Below are 25878 nucleotides of genomic sequence, written 5' to 3' on the forward strand. Positions count from 1 at the left end.
TTACTACCGCCCCAACTCCGATTTATGTTATAGAATTTAGTAAGAATGAAAAGGGTAAAAAACCTATTAATTGAATAGAATTTATGCACACTGAAATCAAGAACGGCCGAGAACAGAAATGAGATTGTCAATGAGTCAGTGTGTCAAATGTTAATGAAAATCAATTGTTGTCATCTGCCATATATAAGGCCTTTTCAGCCCGATCCACGGGGCCACCAGAATAAATAGTGTCCTCGTTATCAACACTGGAACGATGATCATAAGGAAAATGTGAGCAATGATTACCATTTATTTCGGCTAACCTTTGGAACATCGCATTCTCGCTTCTTGTATGAATTTTGTTTTTTTTTAAGAGCATTGAATGTTTTAATCAGTTCCTGGAGGACAAAAATAACCATTTATTTCTCCAATTAAATGGCAAAAAATTATAATTAATAATGCAAAATCATCAGCTGTAATGAATAACTGATAGAATTGTAAATTAGTAATTGGTTTATTTGTACTAAAACGTATAAAAAAACTAAATATATACTATATACATACATTACTCAACCCGAACATTAAAAACACTAGAATGAAAAATAAACATAAATTAACTATGACGTAATCAAATTGACTATAATCTAATTTTCTTAAAATAAAGTTTGTCTCTAATCAAAACCACCTCACCAATTACATCAATAAAGCTCCTTTGCACATTCCTCTATGATATGTATAAAAACTACTCGTCAGCGAATATTATTAGTATTTGCCATTTTTCAACCTACTTAACCCTACAACTTCCGCAGTTTAGTGGTCCCCAAGGGGGGCAAGGGCGTATCCAAGTCCCTATTCAAAACACCAGAATTTCGCACAGGATTTGCGTTGAACAGAACATTAGGGCTTAAGGGCGGCAAGTCGCCTCTGAAAGGCACCGACTGAGGATGAGCTTTGAGAAGCTCTGCGGCCTTGGAGCCGCGTTGGAAGAAAAAAGATTTCTCAAAGGGTTTCGCAGTTAAACTGGCCCCAGATACCGTTTTCCCATCAAAAGTCACGACTGTGTCTGGTGGAGAGACTGCCAATTTCGAAGAGGTTGAGACATCGTTAGTTTTGAGAACCTCGGGGGGCGAGGGCGCTTCGAAGTCTATTTCGGAGGGTTGATTGGCAATTCTAGGTTTCTCAGTTTGTCCCGGCGGAGGGAGGTAGTAGGACTCCACTCTATCGGCAGCAGCCATTTCAGGTTCGATGTCTGAGTCGATGAGGTTTCTCGGATGGATAATTAATAGTTTCATCTCCTCCTCTTCGGGGACAATTGGGTTCTTAACAAATTTATTAAATTTAAGCTTTGCGGGCAAGCTCATGCTTTCTTGGTCATAAAAGGTTTCTAATTTTTTCCCTCCTGAGATTTTTATGACTCCGCTTTCCCCTTCTGGATCTACTTCTGGCTCTATATCATCAACTTTATCTTCAAGAATTCCCCCAATGATCGGCTTAAACCCACTTTCCATGATGATGGACTCGGGCTTAAAACCCTGATTTCCTGACTTATTATTGAATTTTTCACTCTCTGTGGAGTAAAGGGAGTTGGCAGTATGTATCTCAGGCTCCCTTTCTGTGGATGCTTGTTGGGGGGATATTTCAACGTTCTTAATGATTGCCGGTCGCATTTTAGCTGCAGAAATCAGTTGTGCATTTACAGGAATTGAGATGTAGAAGGGCAATGTTTTCATGCTAGCTTGTTTGGTGTTAAATTGGGGATTATTGAGACTCTCATGAGACCTAACGTTCGTCTGTCTGTAAACGGGTTTCTTGATGGTGGTAATTTGTGTAGTTTTACTTTTGAAATATGGCTGTTTCACCTGCACTGAATATGGTTTTTGTGGTTGCATCTTCAAAACGAATTTTTTGATTGTCGCAAAAGTACTTGGTGGCTTGGTAGTGAGCTTTATGAACGGTTGTTTAGTAATCGTTATTCTTAGCTTAGTCGAGTTTAATAACGATGAGTTTGCGAATGAGTCGATGGAGTGACTCTGTGGTGATTGGAACGATAGTGATGTGTTCGGAATCTGGTCTGATTTAGGCTGACTGGTACGTGTTGGTGATGGGTCTAGTGTGGTGGTTACGACCTCTGAAATTGCAGGTTGTGACCGGTTATCGGACGTTATATCTTCCAGTATAATAGGATTTGGCATTACCGTTGCTTTCTGTCGGATGGAGGGGCTGGCTTCCAGCTCTATATCTGATTCGTCAGAAAATCTATTAAAATTGTCACCCTCCGGTGCTTGCACCACGGAGTATTGAACTTGGCTGGCAGCTCCTGCTTGGTCGCACGAGTCGTGGACGTTAATTTTCCAACCGAGGTGTCGGTGAGTGAAACACTGAAAATGCTCCAAAACATCACAAGAACCCGCGACAGAGTGATAAATCAATTTTACCTGATAATAGACGGTGTTAGGAGTATTCCCGTCAGGAGTCCAAGTTATTACTCCAGGTTCTCCTACATCGCATTTGAGCTGCAGGGTGCGCTGGTAAGCTCCGAAGGAGTCAAAATCGTCAGCTTCTGCATCTCCGGTGTGGGTCCAGTGGCAAAGCCTTCCAGTCCCCGTAGGAATGGCCTCGCCATCTTTGTCAAACCTCACGCCCGAGAAAATAGTGATATTCTGGAAAAATAGTGTGGATATCGAACGGATGCAGTGACACGCATATATCTAAAAACTTCGAAGAACTACCTTTCTCTCTTCGGGAGTTTTGTAGGCATAACCACCAATAGGGTCATCTGTGATGTAGAAGGGATGGTACTTTGCGGACACTTCGGGATTATCGCCGCCCTCAACAATAAAATTATAAGTTTTCCCTCTAATGACGTTGATTTCTGGGATGAGAAGACCGTTGATGTACCAAGAAATACCCCAGCCTACGTGGCCTATAAAATACATAGCTAAGTCATTTAGACCTAAAAGTTTAACCGGATAATTACCAGTAATTGCTGGATATCCTCGTTTTCCACCAGTAGGACCCATTTGAGCATAAAATACTCCATCTTCAGGTTCATAACACTCTATCGGGGGAATAAACCAGGCCTCTTTCTTTTCTTTTATTGGAGTTGGTGGTGGGACCGTCTGGGTTGTACCCCTTTGACTTACTCTGTTAGTTCCTCTAGTGCGAGTAGTTTCTCGTCTTGAAGCCTGAACTTCTTCCCCCGATTCAGTGGTGGCTACGGGCCTGCGGGTACCACCTCTTCTGCGATTGCCTCCTTCTCTCCTAGGAGCAGCAGTCGTTGAAGGTTCAACATACTCCTGTACAGGTTCAGGTATCGATGGTTCGGCAATTTCTTGCCTGATTATGTCTTGCCCCTTGTTTTGTAATGGTGCAGCATGGTGACCTGCAGCTTCCCCTTCGGGTAATGGGCAGTTCCATTTGGCTGGACGTGCAAAGTCTATGAAGCTATCTCCTGTGGCAATACATATAAGAAAATTAATAAAAGCGATGAAATTAGCTTCGTTTCACTTACTCTTGAGATAACTAGTGTGGAAAGATACTTCATCTCTTTGGTTTAAGGGTCCAATAGCCCAGAGGATGGCTTGCGATTGGTTGGTGTAAATAGGCAGATCGTACTGATCGGAAGCCTTTAAAGGCCTCTGGTATGTGACTATGGAGTAACCGTTGACCATTGCTGCATTGAGCAGGCGAACATTGTTTGTGTTTTCCTTTTTGAAGATTTTTTAAAGAAAATAATTATATTTAGATGGGATTAGTTACTTCGAATTTTGTATCCGGACAGGAGCCAGTTGGTCCTGAACATTGTGACTTGTCCTTCAAGTAATAATCTTCTGCATATCCCTTGAGTGTTTCCTTGTCTACCCAAGCAACCACAACATCCCCTCCAATCATAACGCTTCTGGAGACTTCCCCGGATAATCCAAAGGACATGTATTCTCTATCTCCTGCAATTTTTGATTATTTTTAAACCAAGCAAACTTATAATCAGATTCCGGCGTGATGCCGAAGAGTAAAAGTATAAGAATACAGTAATAAAAAGGCTCTAGCCCTGTCTCAGCATCTAATTTAAAAAACATCATCCAGGACCGTATTTAAAAAAATTAAGCTGATGATGGTTGCAGGAAATCGAAACGTCGGATTTTAAATATGATAGTATCACATGTCAAATTGCTGTCCCATTTAACCGACTTTATATCTCTTGCCGTTTCCCAGATGCTCATCCTATTCATTCTAATGTGGGGCGCCCTGTATTTCCCCGGGCTAAATAATAAAAATTCTCGCAACGTTCAACTCATTTCAAATAGAGACGTTTTCTTTTACTTCGAGCTTAATCTTTTCGGTGGGATGTTTTCTACCTGCTTCCAAAACACACTAAGCTCTTAAGCTGTGGACGGATTTAATTAAATCTGGAAAGGGGATGAAAAATAATTGGAGAACAAAGAGTTTGAGTTCTTGGCTTGACAGAGTCATCCAGTGTCCGTTATTGCAGTTCGTGGTTAAAATAAGAATATAAGTGTACCGATACTAACCTAGTTTAGCTACTAGCTGCAAGACAATGCTTTCTCCAGCTACGGCCCAGCGCACTTCAAATCCCAGATCTTCGTCTAAGACTTCGCAGTTTAGTTTTGACTGAAATAAAAAGTGTCCAAATAAGTTATGAATGGATTGAACGAAATTCGAAAAAGAGATCGCGAAATTATATAATACTGGGAATCTTGGGAAAGAGTGTAAACGTGGCAACAATGTCTTATTTAATCGGGTGTTATTGGATCTCATATATCTGAAAATTCCATGAATGGTTTAAATTTCTTGAAGTATCTCCAAAGGCCGTCTCAAACTTTTTACTAACTCTGTATGATAAAGTTGAAACGAAAACGGAATTTTGAGCGTTTCAGAATTCAGGGCCTAGGGTCGATATGATCCAAATCAGGCGATCAATGCGAAAAAAAAATCAAAATTTCGAAAATTTGCTAATAGAGCAATACTTGCATCGCATATTGCCGGGACAAACAATCCTTAGAACTTGGCCTGTAGGAAACGTGATTATCCCTAAAGGTGCGTCTGCATTAAACGGTCCAATACCCCATCAATCACGAGGACAATTAGTGTAACGTTACATGTAATATCTTTTAAGGGGATAAATTAAACGCCAATAGATCATCATCGTAACAAGCGAGGTGTAGATAGGTCTGATACACCAGACCGTATTGCCATCGTAGATTCCTTTGACGATTAAATTGCCATGTTAGAATTTATGACCCAATAGGATCCGTCCTCAGTAAGTGATTTATCATTCGCGATTATTCGTAAGCGACAATTTTAGAAGAGACGAAGGAAATTCGAACCTCAACTTTGCCCGCACACAAAATAAATCTGTGTAAGAAAATAAAGCTTTTATTAAGGAAGTAAAACGTATATACAAAAATAAAATAATATAAAAATATAGGTAAGAAAACTGGCCTCAGGCTTAGGTTAAGAATACATAATTTACAAAAAAGATCACAGATCACTAGCTAGTTACTCTACATATAGCCTCAATAAAAAATGTAAATAAATATTTTGAAAAAAGGGCTATAGATCTAGAGAGCAAAAAGTAAAAAAAAAAAAAAAGAAATAGACTCTGTCAGGTAATAATAACAGTGATAAAGCGGAATATAAGCAAAAGCGCATTAGTGAAGCTGTCACCTCACAAAAGCCCTATTGATATCGAGGTTGTCCGAAGGGAGCATAACTCTGTTGCTGATTTCCAAGATTCTGGAAATCAAACCGATTCCTGGGTTTCGTATATTCAAATCGCTGTTGGTAATCCGCCCTCTCTTGAACCTGTCTTTGGTCATACAACGGCTGGTACGGAACTGCTTGACCATTCGATGGCTGATACTGGCCTACGAATCGTTGAAGAAACTGCGACCCTTGATTTTGAGCTATAGGAAACAACTGTCGAGGTTGATGCACGAATTGAGGTTGATATTGTTGCTGTTGCTGTTGGTATTGGTGGAAGGGCACATATGCCTGCTGGTAATTTTGTTGAGGTACGAGGACGTCGTTTTCGTAGCGACGTTGGAAGGTTATGTGGGGGGGACGGAACGTAGTGGGCTGCAAGTGTCCCCCAATTTGAGGTCTTCGCACCAAAACCTCTCTCGAGTTGTCGGGGACCAGTAATTGATGCCGTTTCTGGAACAACAGAGAGAGAGGATTATAAGTTTGAAGAGGTTCCTCAGAATCGCCCAAATGTGTGGGGGACACTCACAGACTCATGTTAAGGCAGGGGAGGTTTTTTTTTGTAAATTCGCGTTGGAATACCAAAAGACACATCGTGGAAGAAAAAATAAGAAAACATTTTTTTTTCTATTTTTAAATTTATTTTTCTCGAGTTCTTCCTTTACAGGGTTGCAGTCGATCGTGCATAAGTAAAATGATTTTTTTTAACCCGATCGTGGCAAATGTCTATAGATTTCATTCAACTCAGGTTCAGAGACTTTATGTTGTTTTGAGTCCCATTTGCTCAACAAAAATTAATTGACCACCAATTATGGTTGTACATTTTAACGAATCGCAGATAGTTAGTGTATGAAAATAGATTTACATACATATTTATAGAGCAAAAATCTTAAAACTATCTCGATACCTCTTTCTAGGATCTTTCACAGCTCTCCTCACATGTTATAGACTTCAGCTCAATTATTTATAATACTTTACAATTATTATTTTTAATTTTTATTTTTGTTTATATTATATTTTTATTTAGGAGTATTATTCCTTAATTTATTAGCGGGGTTTATTCTTATTTTTTAAAATTTAACCAAATGTATATCTCCTGCCTTTCCCGGGATCCCCCTACTTTAGAAATAAAAATCTGTTTCAATTTTTTCAATGTCAATTTTTTTTCAAAAAAATCTGAGAAATTTTTCAATTCTTTCTTTGAATTTATCTTTTCTATCTGGATTTCTTCATCGATTTCTATTCCCATTTTGTCTTATACTAACTGCTCCCTTACCTGTGGACTAACTCCCAGCATTTTCAACGAAGGCGGAATATTCAAAACTTGGGGAATTTGAACATGTCCAAAATCTACGGTGAATTGTTCACACCAGATTCCAAAATGGCCTATATCGAAGACCGTCAAATCTCCTGGGAGAGTGAGGACTACTGTCTTGGCATCATATCGTCTCAACGGTACTTCTTTGCCATTTTCGTCTGGGACCCTAATGCCTTGCGGGGATGGTTTGGGACCTCTACCTACCCAGAATTTGGCATCTGAAAAAATGTTCGAAATGAGTTTCTAAAAAGCAAAATCGTCAAAAGAATGTTCTAAGGTAAAAAATCGGAAAACTGGTGAGCTTTTTTGTCGAGCAATAGGTGCTACAGTAGGTTTGGCGACGTTTCGATGGTTGGTCTAGACCGCCTTCAGGCCTCTGCATTATAAGCATGCCATCTACGTTCAGCTCTGCAGGAGGTGGAAAATAACTAGCGAAACATCGATAAGTCTTGGAATAGTGTTTGATGTCCATGAAATAGTGCCTTTCCGAAAACGTTCCAAATATCACTGTCAACCTTACTCGGGGCTATTTCCAGCACACCAGGGGAGGTTAAGCATTCAAGAGTTCTAAATTAAACTGCCCTCAAATATAGGCAAGGATGCCTATTACTTTAAGCCCGTATATTTATGGGTGTTATTTGCATATTTAATCTAGATTAATTCGAGATATGTTCGTAGTCAAATTAATATTTCAAACAACACCCAAATGCGGAATACAACGTTTAATGTGAATATGAAATCAAAATTAATGAACCGATTTGGCCAACGGCATTAAACGAGTACATAAAATAATTATTGAAAAATGAGTTAAGGGTACAGCGTGCCTAAGCAAGATCCTGCATTCGTCAGATAAAAGCAAGCGGTAATTAAAAAAAATCAATCGCCAATTAGTTCATAATTTAAATTGATAATATTCACTAAGTGAAATTAAGTTTTTATTGTCGTTCCGGCGCACTTTCACTGATGCTTTTTAGCTCAATATGGCATGGTTCACACGCCGTATCCGCTGTAGATAACCGGTTTCAATGAAACAGAAATCGGTAATTTTCTGTATAAAGTGAGAGTGAGCAGTTGTATTATACGTAGAAAAAATGTATCAGTTATAACTTAATCACCGAACGAAGGACTCTTAATTAATCCTTCTTGAACCTGCAGCAGACATCTTGAGCCCTAACCCGCTTACCAGCGAGCTGCAGCAGTAAGGCGATTAGAAATAGAGTCTTTCTTATTTGCTCGATGTCATCGTCTTCTCTAAGACTTGTATATACTCCAGAGTCTTAATTAAACTCTATATGCCAAAGTTGGTGCTGTAATGTGAACGAGGACAAGTTTTAATTATCTGGTCAGGCAAAGTTTCGTTCCGAATGCAATTTTCATAAATTCGAAAATAATTTAAACTCAGGATTACTTTAAATTGAGTTTACAACAGTCCAGGACGAGTGGATCCAAATTACGAATTTAGCTTAAATCGCGGATTTTACAGTTCCAGAAAAGTGCCTCTATTTTAGAGCTGAAAATCCCTCTAATCTATGACATCGCATATTCCTGGTCGAAGTTTAAGTTTGCCGATTTGGGAGTGAAGGACTTATAATAGGTCTGAAAAGCGCTGTCAGAGGCGTAGAGAGAATTCTATTTTATTGCCATTCACGTGCACTTTGCATCCCTTAGAAAGGTGTTCAGGCGCTGCTGATACTCACCTGGAGCTTCCCCATCGTAGTGCAAGTTAGGAATGAGCAAAGTTTGAGCATCGACTATGACGATGTTGTCGGAAGAGATTGAGTGAACTCCTTTGAGGGCGTCAATTTTCTGTGGCCTCGGAAAGTCGAAATTGCGGGGGATTTTAATGTCTCCAAAGTTTACCTGCAAGCAAATATCGCCTTAGCGTTAGATCTTTGAGAATTGTCGGTTTTAAAGTAGTCAGTGCCTAGAGACACTATATTATGCTAAAATTATACCGAGTGTCCCGTTAGTTCAGGTTAGTTTGGGTATCGGTAAAAATTTCGCTCTTTTCTTTATTTCTCCAAGCGTTTTTGTTTTTTTTTTGTGAAGTTCAAGAAGATGAAAATCCAAGAGGTGGAGAATTTACGCTGCTAGACCATTGAGCCAGGTCAGATAGAAGAATTGTAAATTCAATTCAAGCAGATCCATCTTATGTCGCGTGCAGGCCTGCTATTGAACCATTAATGGAATGCACGAACGTCCAAGAATTGCAACAATTTTTTGACATTACTCTTTCTGCCTGGATCTCAGAAGGTAATGAAGCCTTGAGCGAATTGATAGAGTAAGATCAAATATGACATTGCGGAAAATCTAGAAGCTGCTTCCATTCGCAAGCGCTGTGATGAAAATTTTGCAAATACCTAGTATTGCAAAGACTTTATTGGAACGTTTCATATTCGAGAGATCGTTACTTTAATAGAGGAAATAATTAGAGCATTTTCGTTAATTCACTCATGATGAGGCCTCGAAGACATATCTTTATCATGTATTTCTTTCATCTTTAAAAAATAACGTTAGAACGAGGCAGTTGTTGCCAACATCTCCCATCGATGTAAGCACTGCATATTCAGAAAATTACTTTTCAAGCGTGTTTTAGTTGTAGTAAAGACGTAAAAAACTTACATCAAACTCCTCGCACCATACATAGAAGATCTTGATGTTGTTCAGGTTTTTCCCTTCAGGTAAAGTGAGCGTAACACCCTCTTTTCTGTATCGCCTGATAACATCCCCGTTATTATTCTCGTCCCGTAATCGAAATCCGCGGCTGTCGGCGGTTTTATAGGTGCTGGCGTAAAAATAGGCCGCTGGAAAAAAAATTCTTCATTTAAATGTAAACGTTTCCTTTCCAGAAATTTTCATGGAAATAATACGTTTCTAAGTGATTAGTTGCCATTACGTTAAAGAGCAAGGAGGTTTTCCAGTAAGACTAAATAAGACTCGTCAATGCAGCATTATCATTTTCAAATTCATTAACGTTGTAATGTAAACTCCTATAAGCGTTTAAAAGATGCTCAAAGGGAGCGTTGAAGTAAAAATTGGGATTCATTAAATTTTTAAGTAATTTATAATCGAAAAGAAACCAGAATTAATTAAGAAAAGTTTTAAGCTGCTTGAAATTTGGATTTTTCGAACTCGTCAACAAAGAAACTTTCCGTTTGATGTAGAAAACGAGTTCTCAAATTGCCCAAGTGCGCTCAAGCTGAATAAAAAAAAACCTGCCTGGTGAACTCTTTAGGAACATAAAATAAGGCTTATTTTATGCTAATTTATTCACCTTCCAACAATTCATGAAAACCTTAAAATATACATCCGATATGGGACTATCCATTGTTTCTTGAATGAAATAACACGTTTTGCACGAGATTAGATCTACAAGGTATATGTATATATATAGGAGGTAAGAAATAATATACGCCCTTCCTTAGTATTCAGTGGGTGTAATATGGGTCTTTAAATCCCCATTACGGGAGGGCAATAGATTTTGTCACTGTGGAATACTTAATGAAGTGTTCGTTACGCTCGAAGAAGTCTCCTTAGATAATACTTTGTTAAATTGATTCTCTGAAGATTTTAATGAGGAATTTTATGATAAAAATTGAAAATAGTGTGATGCATTGAGCGCATTAGATGGCAAAAGCGAAATAATGAAAACTGGCTCGTGGACTACTATTGGGAGAGTTGTCTAGATAAAAATCCCTTGCTCTGCTGCATATCATGAATTCATTACCCTATATTGTCCCAACACAACCTTCGTGTTAACTAATTAATTAACGAAACTGTGGGATAAATGATTGATTCTCACCTGGTCCCTGTCCGTCATAGGTAAAATCCTTAATGTGTATAGTTCTCCCATCCACCGCATACACTTCTCCTGACACTCCATGGTGCAACTCCGACAACTTTCCCAAGAACTTTCCGATGTACTCCGCATTTATTAGATCTAAAAACACATATAAATTTCATATATTCATTCATCATACATCGTGCAGCTAAGCAAATCCTCAACAAATCCGCATTAGTAACGTCTCATTTCCGGATCTTGGAACAAAGCAATTAAGTTCTGGAAATTCCTATCCACTCCGTATCCCCTCTAGTGACAGTTAATCCTTTAGGATATATCAGTAACCCTTCGTGAGGCCTTGATTCTTCATAATGCCTCGAATATGAGCTATAAATAACGTTTTGACCTAATTTCTCCTTGAAATAACACGCGTCAGGAGCAGAGTTAGACTCTCATGTGTGTCTATCCTTCTATTTACTTTCGAAGAAATTTTATCAAGAGAGATACGAATTTAGAAATTTAATTACAGCTTTTGAATTATGTATTTGCCTTTATACACATAGGTATTATTGGATTTCTCTCAGAGCACACGTAATAAATGTTATTAAAACCAGGGAAAACATGGATACTTCAAAGGAGAAATGATAACGAAGGCTGGCCGCCTTAATATGATTTACTAGCATATGGGAATTTCACAAGATGAGAATTCGTAAATAACGCAAGGAAAACAAAATTGCCTGAACAATGTGAGTGAGCAAGTAGGAACGAGTTTCAATGATTATTATGAACGGAGCAGGAGAAATGAGTTCAGTGGAATAGTAACTCCGTACTTAAGAATGGACCACGCATGTATAAAAATTCAAAATATCGTATAGGAACATGGTGCAAGGGACTCTCTGCAATCTTGATTATCTCTGGAGTTGTCAGAGATTCAAAAATACTCCCAAAAAAAAAAAAAATTTCTCAAAATATCTTGAACGCATCACCAAAATCAATAGACCGCAGAGTTTGCAACAGATCTTTGGTAATTCTCGTTGGAGTATCAACAATTTTCGAAGTCAAGAGAATTTTGGAGTTTTTGATGGTGATTTCCGTGACTTATTATTAAAAAATTTTTTTTTAGGTAATTTAGTATAGATTCTATTCCACTCAACTCAGGTTAGTCAGCAGAGCCATGATCATGGTTAATAATAAAAAACGCACTCAATATTGCGTTATGGGCGAAAATCGACGAGGCTCATAAGAGAGATAAAATTAAAACATGTAGAAAAGCGAATCATGTGATATTTAAAGGATCGGAAATAGTACATTTCAAGAAAGTCCGAAAAATGCTATTTTTACGTGCGGGCGTGACCAATTTGGCTTCGCCTCACAGAAGAAGTCTGCAAGTACGAAAAAATGCATTTCTGGACCTATAATGCTTCGCCGCGATCCCATGTGGGAACAAATGGTTAGGAGAAGGAAGAGGTGTTTAGAGGGCAGTAGCACTTTCAGTCTAACACTTCCATAGTGGTAATTCTCGATTCACGATGGTGAAAATAAAAAGAGTGAGAATAAGGGGAATTGGAATTGTTTCAAAACGTGCAGGGAATAAATAATGGAGAATCTAATAGAGAGAGAGAAATAATAGAATAATGGAATAATCCACAATCTCTAGAAATAATGGAATATCTCCTCAAGTATCTCCTCAATGTTTTCTTTCAACGCGGTAGCTCGGCCGCACACTAAAGGCACATGAGAGAGACATTTGTGATACTACGATCGTGTCTTCGAATATACTACTACAATCGAATGGGCCAAGGACACCTTCCTCCCTGATGTCTTTCCATGTTCTTGGGGTGCATGTATCCTGTCCAGTGTTTTGGTTCGAATGGTTCGTTTCAGGACAGCAGTGTACCACCCCAAAAGTCTCTACCATGTGTTTTCGGTGCGTGGCCGGACTGAGTGTACGCACAGGGCAAGAAAGAAAGTTTGGGAATCCGTTGAGAAGGAGAATTTATTCAAGTTTTTCACCGGTTTAAACTACTTATAAGATGTTTTATTTTAGCATCAAGTTTCGGGCAAACAATAACTTATTCAAGTGCCCACTAACATTTTTTTCGCGATGTTGTTCGAACAGAAGTGAAAGCTGCGTTAATACCACAAGCTCCCGATTTGAACTTTTAAAGTAGGTAAATATGTCTGTCTATGCATGCAGACGATGAATATTATGCTAGATAATTTGACTGATGGGCAAAAGTTAAATTTCAATGTTGCAGAATGAAAGTCCACTGTTGCAAAATTAGATGAGCCGAAGAAAATTGCTTCACGGGTCATTGGAATCGATTAACGGCTTTCAAGCAAATAATGCACCATTCTGTCAGGTCTGTGTTGATTCGTTAGTTGTTTCAGCGATTGCGTTTTTAACTATACTATAATAGATTGAATAAATAGTGATATTTATTTGCGTAATTTCTTTAATGTGAGTAAAGTGCGTGGTGAAATTATGCGAGCAATCAAAGAAAATGTGGGTAACAATTTTATTTTTAAGTCCATTCTTGACCAGCGGGGTCGAAGGGCCTTTTCGCGTTTGCAACTTTTTCCTTTCGCGACATCTTTGGGGTGTAAACAAGAAGCAACGACAAGTCGAAATGCCTTGAAGGTGCCAAGCTTTCAATCGTCACAATGAAAGAAGAGGTCGCTGCTGATTAGGGTGGCGGAAGGGTATTTTTCTGCCCGTAAGTTCTCCTTTGGGGACATATTCGGGGTTTAAAAAAGACGCAATAGGTGAAAACACCTTGAAGGTCCCCAGTGGGGTCCGTCAAACTATGTAATGATGCCGCGCTCGATCGGGGTGGCAGAGAGACGTTTTCGGCTTTGCCCTTTTTCTTTTCGAGACATGTTCAGGGCGTAATCGACACTCGACAACTAAAAACACCTTGAGGCTCCCCAGTTCAATTGAGTTGTTTGGGGGAGAGTAATTCCAAATTTCCATACCATCAAAGGGGCAGCGGTTTGATAATCTCCTATGGATTTAAATTATATTCATGTCCATGTAGTCAGAATTCAAACTGCGACTATCAGGATCGCTCTCGATTTTGCATGGCGCAACCCTGATGCCTTTAATTAACTACCAGTCGTACTCGTTTTCCCCTATGTCCTGCAGCTTGCAGATAAACATTTAAACCAAAAAAACCTGATATTAACATATTTGCATTCACCCTCGCTTTAATTAAAAATGCCCGACAAACAACGAGAACAATAAATCCGAAAAATGGCGTGTCGACTTTAAAACCAGCACTGGCGCAGCGGAACAAATTGAAGATTGTTCTCGCGTTTATAGGCCACTGAGGCGACGTGCTTTTTAATTAATGACTTTTGTGCCACAAGAAACAGACATTCCATGCACCAAATAACAAGCATTCCAGCTTAAAGAGCGCCCCTAATAGTTTTGCACCGCCCCGGAACAGCAAGTTTGCGTGTCTTTGAACCGTTCTATTGCCGCTGATCACGTTCGAGTGATGGATTTTGATCTTGTATCTCTTTGGAACAATCGCATTTAGAATTCCTTTATAAGGAGCTGGCGCAGTCAACTTTGGTACGCAGCTGAAAATGCACTCTTGCACAAAATTCATGCTTCAACAATGTCAGCATGAAACTCTATCAAACTGAGATTCCAATGCCCTTAAATACCGTATCCCGGGTTTTCCTGAAAACTTCCAAAATGGAGGTGGATGCTTTGTGCCATTTTTCAATTTTAAATATCTCAATGTTGCATTGCTGGAGCTCTTGGCTCTCAATTGAGATATCCCGTATCGACGTATACCCGCGTTTGAAATACATTTGTCTCCTATAGTTCGCCAAGGACGTATACCCTGAATTTTTAAGAAATAAGGTACGCTTGGTCGATGACGATAGAGCGCGGAATTTTCCACAAAAACGCGTTTACTGTTATGGTTTTATGCAAAAAAACTCATATTGTGTTTTTGCGATTCTTGGCTTTTAATAAGTGGGTCAACCAGGGTCGATGGGTAGTCCAAATCAGTCGTTTAGAGCCGATAATGCATTGAAATTTTGCACATTGATGGTAGAAGCGAGGTGGGACTAGAGAATTTGTGTGATTTTTATGGTGATCCCGCTAAGAGCACGCAAACAGTCTCGTACAGTTCGCCAGGCTAGCTCTACCGGATTAATGTGATTTTTTTACACCCTGTATGTTAAAAGCACAAGAATATATATATTTTTTAATTCCTATGCCAAAAAGTGATCGTCATGGTCAAAGACGGGTGACCGTTTTCGATAAAAACGTGGGTTCTATTACGATTTTACGCTTATATTGAGTTTCCATGGCTCTTGGCTTTCAATAATTGAGAGGATCAGGTTGAGGTGCAATCCAAATCAGTCGTTTGAAGACAAACGTAAATTCATTGAAATTTTGTACGGTGATAACCGGAAAATCGCTGGAACAACTTTCCCAAAAAATCATAAGAAATATCATCCTATCCGGCTTCAGTCAGAGACTACCGAAGGCTGCACTGCAGCTCGTTAGGACTTGCAAGAGAGTATAGACATTTTAGTCGACATGACTACCGAGCAACTACCATTAGAGTCATTTACACAACACTCTTCGGAGACCAAATGTATGCCACAATAAATCCGCCTCTAATTCATATATCACTGTTTCGGGTAACAGTTCACCCACCAATATTAATGCTAACTGGGCATGAAGATTAACAGCATTGCACTGAATTTTCTCACGCTTGTTAAACCTCCTCGCACGCCATCCAAAGTTAACCAACAAATATGAATTAATTATGTAAAACAAACATATATTTCTTTCATGCTATCAGAAGAATAAACGCCAAGGGCACCATACCTACATAGCTTTCAAGCATCCATAATGCAACATTCATTATAAAAATAGTATAATTAGTAGCAGCAGCTTTGAAGGGATTTTAGCGGTACCTCAAGCCTAAATTGGCTTTTATTGGCCTTTATACCAGGTCGTCTTTGTGTTATTGGTGTTAGTTTAAGGTTACATTGCCAATCGAACTAGTGGGAGAGAAATTTTGGTGGTTCGTTCAACGACCTAAATAGCGGATATTTGCCCTCAATAATACGTGGGCATTTATAAAGGCTTTGCGGCCCAGGGCTTCAGCTGCACAGACCAAGCGGTTTGATTGCGAAACCTCGAAGCCATCAATAGGTTTGTTTTTAACTTATTGAAATGAAGATAGACTACTTTCAGTGCCAAGACAGACTTAGCCGAAGGTAATCAAGCGGATAAGTGCCCACCTATATGGAATAACTATTTTATAAACACGGACTAATGACTGGTATGTAACTTGAATGCAGTCGTAAATTTATTCATGGAGTGTTTTGTAATTATTATGATTATTGCTGTTACGTTGGCATATCTTTAGGAAAGGGAAACTGTCTCACCAGACATAAAAATCACCTCTCTCTCTTTGGTCAATATTTTAACCACCAGGTTCTCTTTTAAATAGACATTATTCAGCCACAGTTCCCACGCTTTGTTAATTCAAAAATCAATTGTCATGTAACTTAACCGCAAAACCAGTTATTGCGTAACAATCTGGTTTACGTTCAAGTTTAATATGCCAGTCAAGTCGTTATTCATCTTTACACGATTTACGGATTAACAATGATCAATTGGAGTGGAGCGCAAAGTACACAGAAGGCATTAAAGCCGCGCCATTGAGGGAAAATTCCTATTGCCACACGTATGAATTTTTTAAGTTCAAGTGTTGAAAACGTCTGTATTTATATCTAGTTATTAATCATGAATATGTGTATGTGGCTGTGGTATAATAATGGCATATTGTTTGGTAATTCTGCATTGCAAAAAGACATACATGTGCACGAAGTACGTGGCACTGTTATTAGTGGGCACAGACTAGAATTTGTATGGTTTTTTGCCTTGGCTGGGAGGGCAACTATGTATACAGAGTGTTGCAAATGTTGCCGTTCACTTCAAATGGTTCGTTACCGAAATACAGGGCGTCTAGGTTTGAAAATGACTCTCCACCTTTTACTTAGAGCTCCCGAAGTTTGTGCGATATTTAGTCCAAACTTGGGGCGAACACCATTCTTAAGTTCTAAATCTCATTTGGAGCTGGAAGTCTGCAGACTGATAATTGATTATAGAATGTTCGAAAAAATAAATGGGGCCTGAGCCAAAAACTACTATCACCCGGTAGATTATCCACATCAGCTGGGACGTCGTTTCGTGTGCAGCTTTAAGTGCAGCGTTCACCCGAAATTTGGATTAAATATCTTGTAGACCCTATCTTGTAGGGAAAAAATTGTTAATCATTTTCAATCTTTGGCACGGGCCGGCGTTTTTAGGAAAGCTTATGGACGCAGGTTTTGCCCTAAAACCTTCTGAAAAACATTAGCCGTTTTAGGCTTAACTTCAACCATTATTTTTATATCCATCCCAGTAATCTGCGATTATGCCATGAGGCCTCGATCCCTTAAACGACCCGAATTTATCCACTGTCCATTTCATGGCTTTGTTGGCCACTTCTTCCTGGACTAGCGTTGCTGCACTGGACCCCTTCTCAGGATGGGCCTTGCCTGCTTCTCCAGAAGAGTGAGGAGGTTCCTTACGATAATTTAAATAACGGCACTAATAAATAATTGTTTTTTTCTTAAAAAAGTCCCGAATTCATACATTAAACAAACTCTAAATTATCTTCGAATATTTTTTATAATAATCTTCATTGGAAGGTGAAAGTGAAGCAAAGAAGATTGGCGATTACCTTGAAATGTTTAATTCGTTTTGGTCACGTTTAATTGGCTTTTGAGTTACGCTGTGGGTTTTGTGTCAATATTTGATTCACTAGTGAATCCTTCATTAAGCTCTTGACTGATTTTTATGTTTTTCATGCGAATTTGAATCATTTGAAATTCCCAGTTACCATCTGCCCAGGAGGGCTAGAAACAGATTGTCCAAACCCTTTATTGGAGGTGTGAATTGTCACTTAAACTTCTTGAAGATTATATTATATTTTAATATTAATATTAATTTGTATTGATAACGAGGTACACAAACATGCAAACACAGACATAAAGGTACAGTGACAAAGGTATATTTAAAAATAAATTAACATAACTGGACAGAATAATCATTGAATAAATGAATACATATGTATGTAGATGATTAGATTTGATTATAATTAGAAAGCGAACCAATAGGTTTGGATTTGCGGACAATAACACAGTTTTAAAGCTTCAAACCAAAGTGGAATCGAAAAACCGTTTTGGAATGGTGAAGTTTTACTAAGTGTTTCCTGTGTGTCTATATCTATTGTGTTCAAGAAAATCCCATTATAGTTCTTGTTATCAGTTTTTACTTTACCTTAAAAACAGAATTACATGGTTGACAGGATACTGATTAAAGGTGTGACACCCAAATCACAAAGATGTAATTTAATTTGTCTTTTTAAATCACACAGAATAACTAAATTAATTGAGTGTTACACCTAACTGAAATGATTGGTTACCGCAGGAAGAAATATAAAGTCATGAAGATGTCTGCCAAAAGTCGTCTCCCCCTTTCCAAAATTACCTGTACACATCCAAGAAACACTACGAGTTTAATATGTAATTGATGTTTTCCATTAAGTCTCATATTTTAGCCTCAAACAGCCGAAACATGCTTACAGCACATCAATCATATAACCTGCTTTCTTAATACTTTGCAAATGTATTTTACTTTTTTTTTTTCGTTATGAGTCGTCCTTATCAACAATAGCTACCTTATTAATTTGTTGTGAATTGTAATTCCATGGAAAAATTGTAATTTTATCGACGCAATAGCTTCAAACGTAATAGATTTTCAAAAAACTCAATTATCTTTCATCCAGACACAGTGGTCTAACAGTTTTAAAGTTTGTCTGCCACAACGGCAGATCGAGATGTTTTTATTTAAAGTAATTTGTTGCTAAATCGATTTGTTGATATGATTAGTCTAACCGGAAAATTCGAGATAATGATAATAAAATTTCACTCTTCATTGGAAATGGTTATCCGTAAATTCAACATTAAAATATATTGATTAAAGAACTGGTGCTGAAAAAATTTTCAAAAGTGCAGAAAAAGCAGACATTTTGAGAAATTTAAGCTAAAATGAAAAGTCAAAAAGATATTGAAAATTTTGAAGTCGGGGAAAATGATTCAAGTTATATTTACTCAGTATCATGAAGATGTCATAAAATCTTCTTTTTTAGCTTCTGTTGTGAAATATTGAAGTAAAACTTGATATGAAGAACGTTGATAAAAGTGGTTGACAGAAACAGGAGAAACTGAGAGAGTATAAACAGTAAATTATTGAGACCCCATAGCGAAGCTTCTTGAGCTTTAAAGTGGATGCATTATAAGACAAAGTCATGGTGAAATTTTTCAGTTTGAGCATAAAAAACGCGTTTTCTCAAAGAATATAATCAAAACGTTAGATAACTTTTTTTTACCTTTTAAATTTTTGAATCTTGAGCAAAAAACTATGTTTGATAAAAATATATTAATTGTAGAACAGTAGAAACGGCGGATGATTAAAGACTATCTTGATTCCATGAGTTTCCTCAATTTCTTAAACATGAAACTTTATTTTATTCTAGAAAACGTTCACGCTATGCATTTTTTCAACGATGATATTTGAATTTGTAATACATTATGCTTTTTTTTCAATTTTTGGTAATTTTTTAATTTAAATATTAAAGCGCAACTTATAGCATATTGCTGTTTAATAAAAATGTACCTCGTTTGGTTAGTTATAGTTCAGATTGTTTAATGCTTTTGCATTGCATATAGTCTCAACTAACATACACATTAATACGTGTGGTACGTACAAACAAAGTTAGGCATTCATTTATATACAAGACCTCTATGCGCTTCTTAAGACTTTAGTTATAACAATTCCCAAACGTTTTTTTACATTTTTTGTAGTAAGTTCATGTTTTATTCCTTCGCTGGATTTGTAATTTCGCTTTCTATGCCATGCCATGAAGCAGTTCCTCTGTATCGTTAACTACAAATTTTATGCGGGTGCTAGGTATTGTAACACCCGCATATGATATGCCATGGCGACATCTGTACTTACCCTTCCAATCGACATTTATTTAATAAAATCGTAATATCTCCTTAAATGATTAAATTTCATGACAATTTCTCACATCGACTTCCACAAATTTGTACCAATTTATGGTAAAAAGTTCAGGAAATCTCAAAGTATTGGGTAATTTATCAGGCACGTAAGTTCCAATCAAATGATGTCAATTAGAGTTAAATCTTTTGCCCTTAAGGTGCGAAAGGCATTCTAGCAATCTGATCTACGTCAAGGCAAAGTTGCCCCGACTATTAAGGATTGTAATGACCTGAAACGGACGGTTTCGTAATTTATGTCAAATTTATTCATTAAATTACATCTCTTTATTAAACTTAGTCAGTGAGATTTAATGTCAGTTCGGTTAAACTGCTGTGAAAATATTGTCCAGTACGTCATCCGAATGAAGATGTGCAGTGCATCATCAAAATAACAAAAAGGATCTGTTATTGAACCTTCTTTTGAGAGACATTCGGTTTGTTCTTTTAATTACATATCACCACTGATAAAAAGTACGTTTTCTTGTTTTCACGGTTTTATGATTCCGTTGCAAAGTGAGTTTTCGTGTAAACTGCTTCCTCGAGAATAGGAATTAAGTCTAAATTACAAAAGAATTTTTGCTAGACGCGCTGGAATTTATATTGGGAAACTTGTTTAGGGAGATAGAATGATAGTTTCATTTAAAGTATCAGACCATTTAAGGAATGCTAAAAGACTCCTTGAGATTGATCATAATAATTTTGCCTTCGCATGGCAGAATGCTGCATTCTGATGACATTCTAGAGAGCGAAATGCTTAATAACTTTTCAAGCGGGATCGTAATTTAAATAATCTTCATAAAGCCCAGCAGTGACGGCATTTAAGCATTTAAGACGGAAATTTTATTATCTTATTGCAGACCCCTATTGAGCAACTAAGCAATTGCTCGTGCTCTCACCTTTCAAAACGAGAATTTACTTTATTTATACTCGATCACCTAATTTGCGCAAAGAGACAATTCGACGAAGTCACTTTCCAGATTTCCGATGATACGCATGTGAGAACTAAAATTTTTCACGAAGGACATTTTTTTAGTGCTACTTTCAACTCTTCTCAGGTCACTCATCCCAAAATGCTCCAGTTCACTCCCGTAACCCAAAATGCACAAAAAGAACCACTCACCGATAAAACAAGTGGCCAGGGCCGCAAACACAAGAGGCCCGATCTTGGCCATAGTCGTTGTTGTAACACTGTAGATCTCACTGTAACTGGAGGAGCCGACTTGAATGTCTTTCACTTTAAATCTTTCATAATGTAAATGTCGAAGAACTAACAATGCAGTACCGTCGACGATGGACGATGGTACCCCACTCTGCTTAACCAGCAGTTTTGCTTGGCCAGTTTTGTAATGTTTTGGAAAATTTTTTCGTCATTTTTGCAGTCGTTATGAACGGTTATAATGGTACCTGTATGGATGCGCTGTAGTTAAGGTTTGCAGTGGTTCTGCTGTATATAGAATGTGTTATTAATTCACCATTTAGAGAGATTTTTTCCAATTTAAGATGATATTTGAATATTTCAGGTTACTTTATGTAAATATGTTTTTAGATTATTACCATTCGTAATGGTACAGGGTGCAATTTAACGAGTGTAGATTCATAGGAGAATGACGTAAATAAATATGGAGATATACATATCTTGAATGTATGTTGGTCTGTTTTAGTGGATATAGGTCACTGCTAAATTTCTTCATTTCTTTACCTCCATCGATCGTTAGCTAGCTTGTGGAACGCATCGAAACGGGCAATTTGAGTTATTTTTTAGGACAATTTCTCTATGAGTTCCCGAGATAACAAAGTTTAAAATTTGAATTGTGGCAAAGAGGAATTTTTCAGGTGCTGCTTTTCGGTTAAATAGATATGGATTCCATATTGATCCTGGGTAGTCCAATTGAGATCCGAGAGCTTTGAAAAAGCATTTTTGAGAATCTTAATGTGAATCTATATCTCAGAAACCAAGAACAAACATAAATTTGGCTATATAAAGCTTTACGATTTAATCTAATGAGATAATTTAATTTTCAATTAACACATGAATAGCATCAATACATCATTACAAATCACTTTTATTCAGGATTTCTACTACTTCTTGTTCTATTACTGACTATTATAACTTTTTGTCAATTTTCAAACTTAGAGTGCCGATACTTCAAGAGTCGGCGGAGCAATTCGATAAAGTTCCTCCAACTGCAGATCAAAGGCTACAGGACCTTAATTGCAGTTGAAATTGAGTTGAAATTTGTTTAACGTAGCCGTAGCGGCGGTTTATAATACACCCAAGTACGTTATTTGCGTATCGGCCGCGCATCGATCAAAATTTTTTCTTAGACCATTCTACATACGTGTGGGTAATCTGTGCTACATCTATCGTTTCAAGAGTTTTATTAAATCACACCAACATACCTTTCACCTAGCTACCTGCATGAAATGGTTTTGAAGAGATTTGATAATCATGTTAAAAACGTAAACATAATATTCGTTAAATAAAATGAAAATTACGGAAACGATACTACAAGAGGAATTGTGAGACTAACTGGCATGTATACTACAATGAAGAGTAAATATAGTTTAGCAGTAAATTGTCTGGAAAAGGAGCATATTTACGTAGGTGTTCTTAAACTTAATGGCCTTAATCGCCGGCGTGTGTTAATAACTATTTATCATGTCTATTTTGAGGTACGAGAATACACATAACAGCATGGCGCAATAAAAAAATCAGCATTGATCCTTTCACAATTGTTATATTCATTTTACGATTGTGTGTGCATCCTAAAATGATACGAGTCAAGCCAGTTCAGGAACTGACCTCTCGGAGTACCGGTGTAAGATCGAAGGACTTTCTCGGAATGAGGACGTGAGGTCATCCCTCTGGATAACCCGTCTACTCCTGACTCTTTTTATTAACCTCCAAAATTAATTGAGGTCGAATCGGGAAAAACCAGGAACGCAGAAATAATTGTGACGCCATGGAGGTGCCGTCCAGATAAATGTGACATTCAAGGACTCTTTTGGTGAAATCTAGCTCTGTGCAGGTGCTCATTACATCGTGGTCGTGTCAGAACTAGGTGTTTTCAAAACCGTGAATAGCGAGTTTTGGTGGGGGTATGTTGTCAGAGTCGGTTTATGAGTGACTCGCGAGCTTGCGAAAATGCATAAACAAATTCGAGAGTTGACTGAGTGTCCAAGTGATTTTGATTTCTCTTGGATCTGTAAGCTCCTTTTCAGAATGACCACATTAGGCACTTCCAAAACCACGAAGGGTGAGTTCAGAAATTGCACAATCAGTGTGAGTGTGTTGCCAGACTTTCGCTCCCAGTGCACACAAACTTTAAAAGAAATATTTCATGATTCATGAAATTTATAATAATTCTCTTAAAAAAAATTACAGTTCATGTGTAGACAATTAGTATTTACTTTCGTGCTAGAACGCCTCCTCCAAAATTGACTAGCGCTAAACTCAAATTTTATTCTGCTTAATTACAGACGATTCTGCCACCTAACAGCGTTGTGGAATGACAGAATTTCATTATGGCCAGACAAATAGGATTCCGGTTTAATTAAATTTTTCAAAATTAATATTTCGACATCGGATTTATTCTTCTTTGGTTTTCCGCTACGTCGAGCGGCAAATGGCTTAACTCGTTTTTTAAATAAGTAATTACATCGAAATGTTAACTTCAAATTCATGCAAAAAGCAAGAGTAATTGTATTTTGTAATATTTTACGAGCTTTGAGAATTAAAAAAATAGGTTTTGATTAACAAATTGTGGGAATTCTGCAGGAATTTATTGGAAGGAAGAGAAGGAACTGGGTCGAGATTATGTACAGACATTTCAAATAGGGGAAGTTAATGGTGATTTAGGCTCGGTGTGGTAACGTTTTATAATCGCAAAGTAAAATACTTTAATGCAGCAGGGACGATAAAGATTCCTTTTGAGTGTCCCCGATCTATAAATCATATCCAGGTATACGTAGGAAGGGATAAAACTGTCCATTGGGTGGTCGTAAATTTTTTGAATATTTATTTAATCAATAAATAACAAAACAGCATGGTAGGAAAACTGCCAGTTCAAATAAAGAGTTGGGGAGGAGCGGGAGGGAAAATCTGGGGAAACATCTGGGAAAATGCAGGTTGGAGGATGTTTTCGTGTAAGCGACCCACGTAGCCCCAAACCGAAAGTGCGTTGCAAAAAGTTGGAACTCAATGCACAATTTTCTTTGCCACATTAAGTAAAAGAAAGTTCTACATTAATCTATATGTTCATCACGTCAGAAAACCACTCATCGCTTTCTTTTATAGTCATTTAATCCCAAAGCTAAGCATCCGTTACATTTTCTGATTCTATCAAGCCGCAAGGTGGATGAGGTTTAGCTTGAAACCTAATTAAATAAAGAACATATTTTTCCTCTTCGTATCGGAACATCTGATTTCGTTCAGCGCCAGCACCCGCTCAATAACAAAGTGAAATTTAAATGCGATATACAACATTCGAAAGGTAAAAAGTTTCGACTTTTAAGAAGTATATGTTCAAGTTTATTGCTCTCTTTCACGTAATATGTCTCCACAACAACGTCTTGTCAGCTTTCTATATTATTTTGCAACGATGATTTGGCATTAAGATCATCTGTATACAGAGCGAAACTTTCAAGTCGCCTCTCCTCCTATACATGTCGTGGGTTTATTTATTTAAATAATAATTATTGAATAGCGGATTTTTAGTGTAATATTTAGGATGCTACTACGTAATCTAATGGGCGTTTAAAAAATTATTTGAATAAATAATGAAGTGATAAAAGGTGCAGTAATTTTTACTGAACAAACAGGTAGGGAATCGTACAGCGTTTTCTATTAGCGAATTTATTACAGAATAAATTTACTGAAGAATAAAAAAGCTTCTTTTTTCTTTTACTTTATTTGAGAACCAACGTCTCACACATAAATAGAGGTTGTTGGAGCGGTGGAAGTGCACACTATTCTGAGTTAAAACTAATTGAAAATAACATTCACGCTCCAGAAAGGGCTCGGCCGAAAACCGCTGTTAACATTTCGAGAAGAAATCCATCATCGTCTTCAAAATCTAGGAAAACTTATTAGAATTGGTTACTGCCACTTTTTTCCTATTTAATGTCTCCAACTTCCTTCAGTAAGTCCTCCCTTTTTTTTGGCTCATTTTCCGTTTCGAGCGGTCTTTATAAATTTCCCTTATTATTATTTTCCTCTAACCTTCTCCCCTCGATTATTTATTCATGTTATTTTGCTCTTCCAATCTTTGTCTCAATTTTTCTAACTCAGCCCGTGTCTGCGATCCAATAGTTTCGGAAATAATTGCTATAAAAACACGAGGCATGTCCAAGAGTTTGTGCCTGCTGTTTGACAATTTTTATATTATAATAAAACTATTTTTTTGTGTGTTAACTTCAGTGATTTGTCATTTCTTCCTTCTCTGTTTTGTAGTTTCTTTTCATTACTTTCCAAAAGGAAATTTATTACTTTCCTTATTCTTTGGTTCGTACTGACTTTCGGGCCATCTTGATTTGTTTAATCGGTAATTCTCTCGTTGTGCAAGCCTTCGTTTGGATACTGAAAGAACGGCTTTTTAGCCTTTTTTCAGTAAAACGAATTTACCGTCTTCATTAAAATTTATCACTCAGCTTAAGCGCGATGGTTATGAACGAAAATTACCATCATCACAACTCAAAATATCGGATTAAGGATATATTCAAACCATCCATGGCTTTTTAGCTATACAGAAGCAGTTTCAAACTGAGGCCATTTAAATGCTAATTCCTCTTGTTCTCGACTTTTCCATAATATAAAATAAATTTGCATAAATAGGTAAGTAGCCATTTAAATAAATCAATTTGAGCGAAAGTGTTTTAACAATAAACAGATTTGTTTAATTTTACGGCTGGCAGTAAATGCATTTGCCATGTG

At 37.5% G+C, this 25878-nt stretch overlaps 1 protein-coding gene across 3 annotated transcripts; it reads right to left on the minus strand.

Moving 5' to 3' along the window:
* Positions 1–524: 524 nt before the first annotated feature.
* Positions 525–21305, minus strand: Skeletor (DM13 and DOMON_DOH domain-containing protein skeletor). 3 transcript variants are annotated; one of them, XM_066396894.1, is made up of 13 exons: positions 21067–21305; positions 10821–10958; positions 9641–9822; positions 8716–8878; positions 6977–7236; positions 4509–4608; positions 3739–3923; positions 3491–3686; positions 2957–3430; positions 2709–2902; positions 2415–2639; positions 2175–2357; positions 1965–2107 (listed from the first exon to the last, which is right to left on the minus strand). In XM_066396894.1, the coding sequence occupies exons 1-13, from the start codon at positions 21116–21118 to the stop codon at positions 2099–2101; spliced, it is 2361 nt and encodes a 786-aa protein (XP_066252991.1). In that variant the 5' UTR covers positions 21119–21305; the 3' UTR covers positions 1965–2098. The 3 variants fall into 3 exon arrangements, with proteins under 3 accessions (XP_066252990.1, XP_066252991.1, XP_066252992.1); XM_066396893.1 differs by having other exon boundaries at positions 525–2357; XM_066396895.1 differs by lacking the exons at positions 1965–2107; positions 2175–2357; positions 2415–2639; ... (3 more) ...; positions 3739–3923; positions 4509–4608 and adding an exon at positions 5358–6153.
* Between the last annotated feature and the right edge of the window lie 4573 nt (positions 21306–25878).

Source organism: Euwallacea similis, chromosome 14 (genome assembly GCF_039881205.1).
Source record: "Euwallacea similis isolate ESF13 chromosome 14, ESF131.1, whole genome shotgun sequence".
Classification (NCBI taxonomy): domain Eukaryota; kingdom Metazoa; phylum Arthropoda; class Insecta; order Coleoptera; family Curculionidae; genus Euwallacea; species Euwallacea similis.

Bases quoted from the DNA above. Each gene is read 5' to 3' on its own strand.
- Skeletor (XM_066396893.1), bottom strand. From the start codon at position 21,118: ATGGCCAAGATCGGGCCTCTTGTGTTTGCGGCCCTGGCCACTTGTTTT. The intron at 3,924-4,508 runs GTTAGTATCGGT...CAAAAATTGCAG, and splicing joins GCAGCTAGTAGCTAAACTAG to GAGATAGAGAATACATGTCC. The intron at 2,358-2,414 runs GTAAAATTGATT...GAGCATTTTCAG, and splicing joins CTAACACCGTCTATTATCAG to TGTTTCACTCACCGACACCT.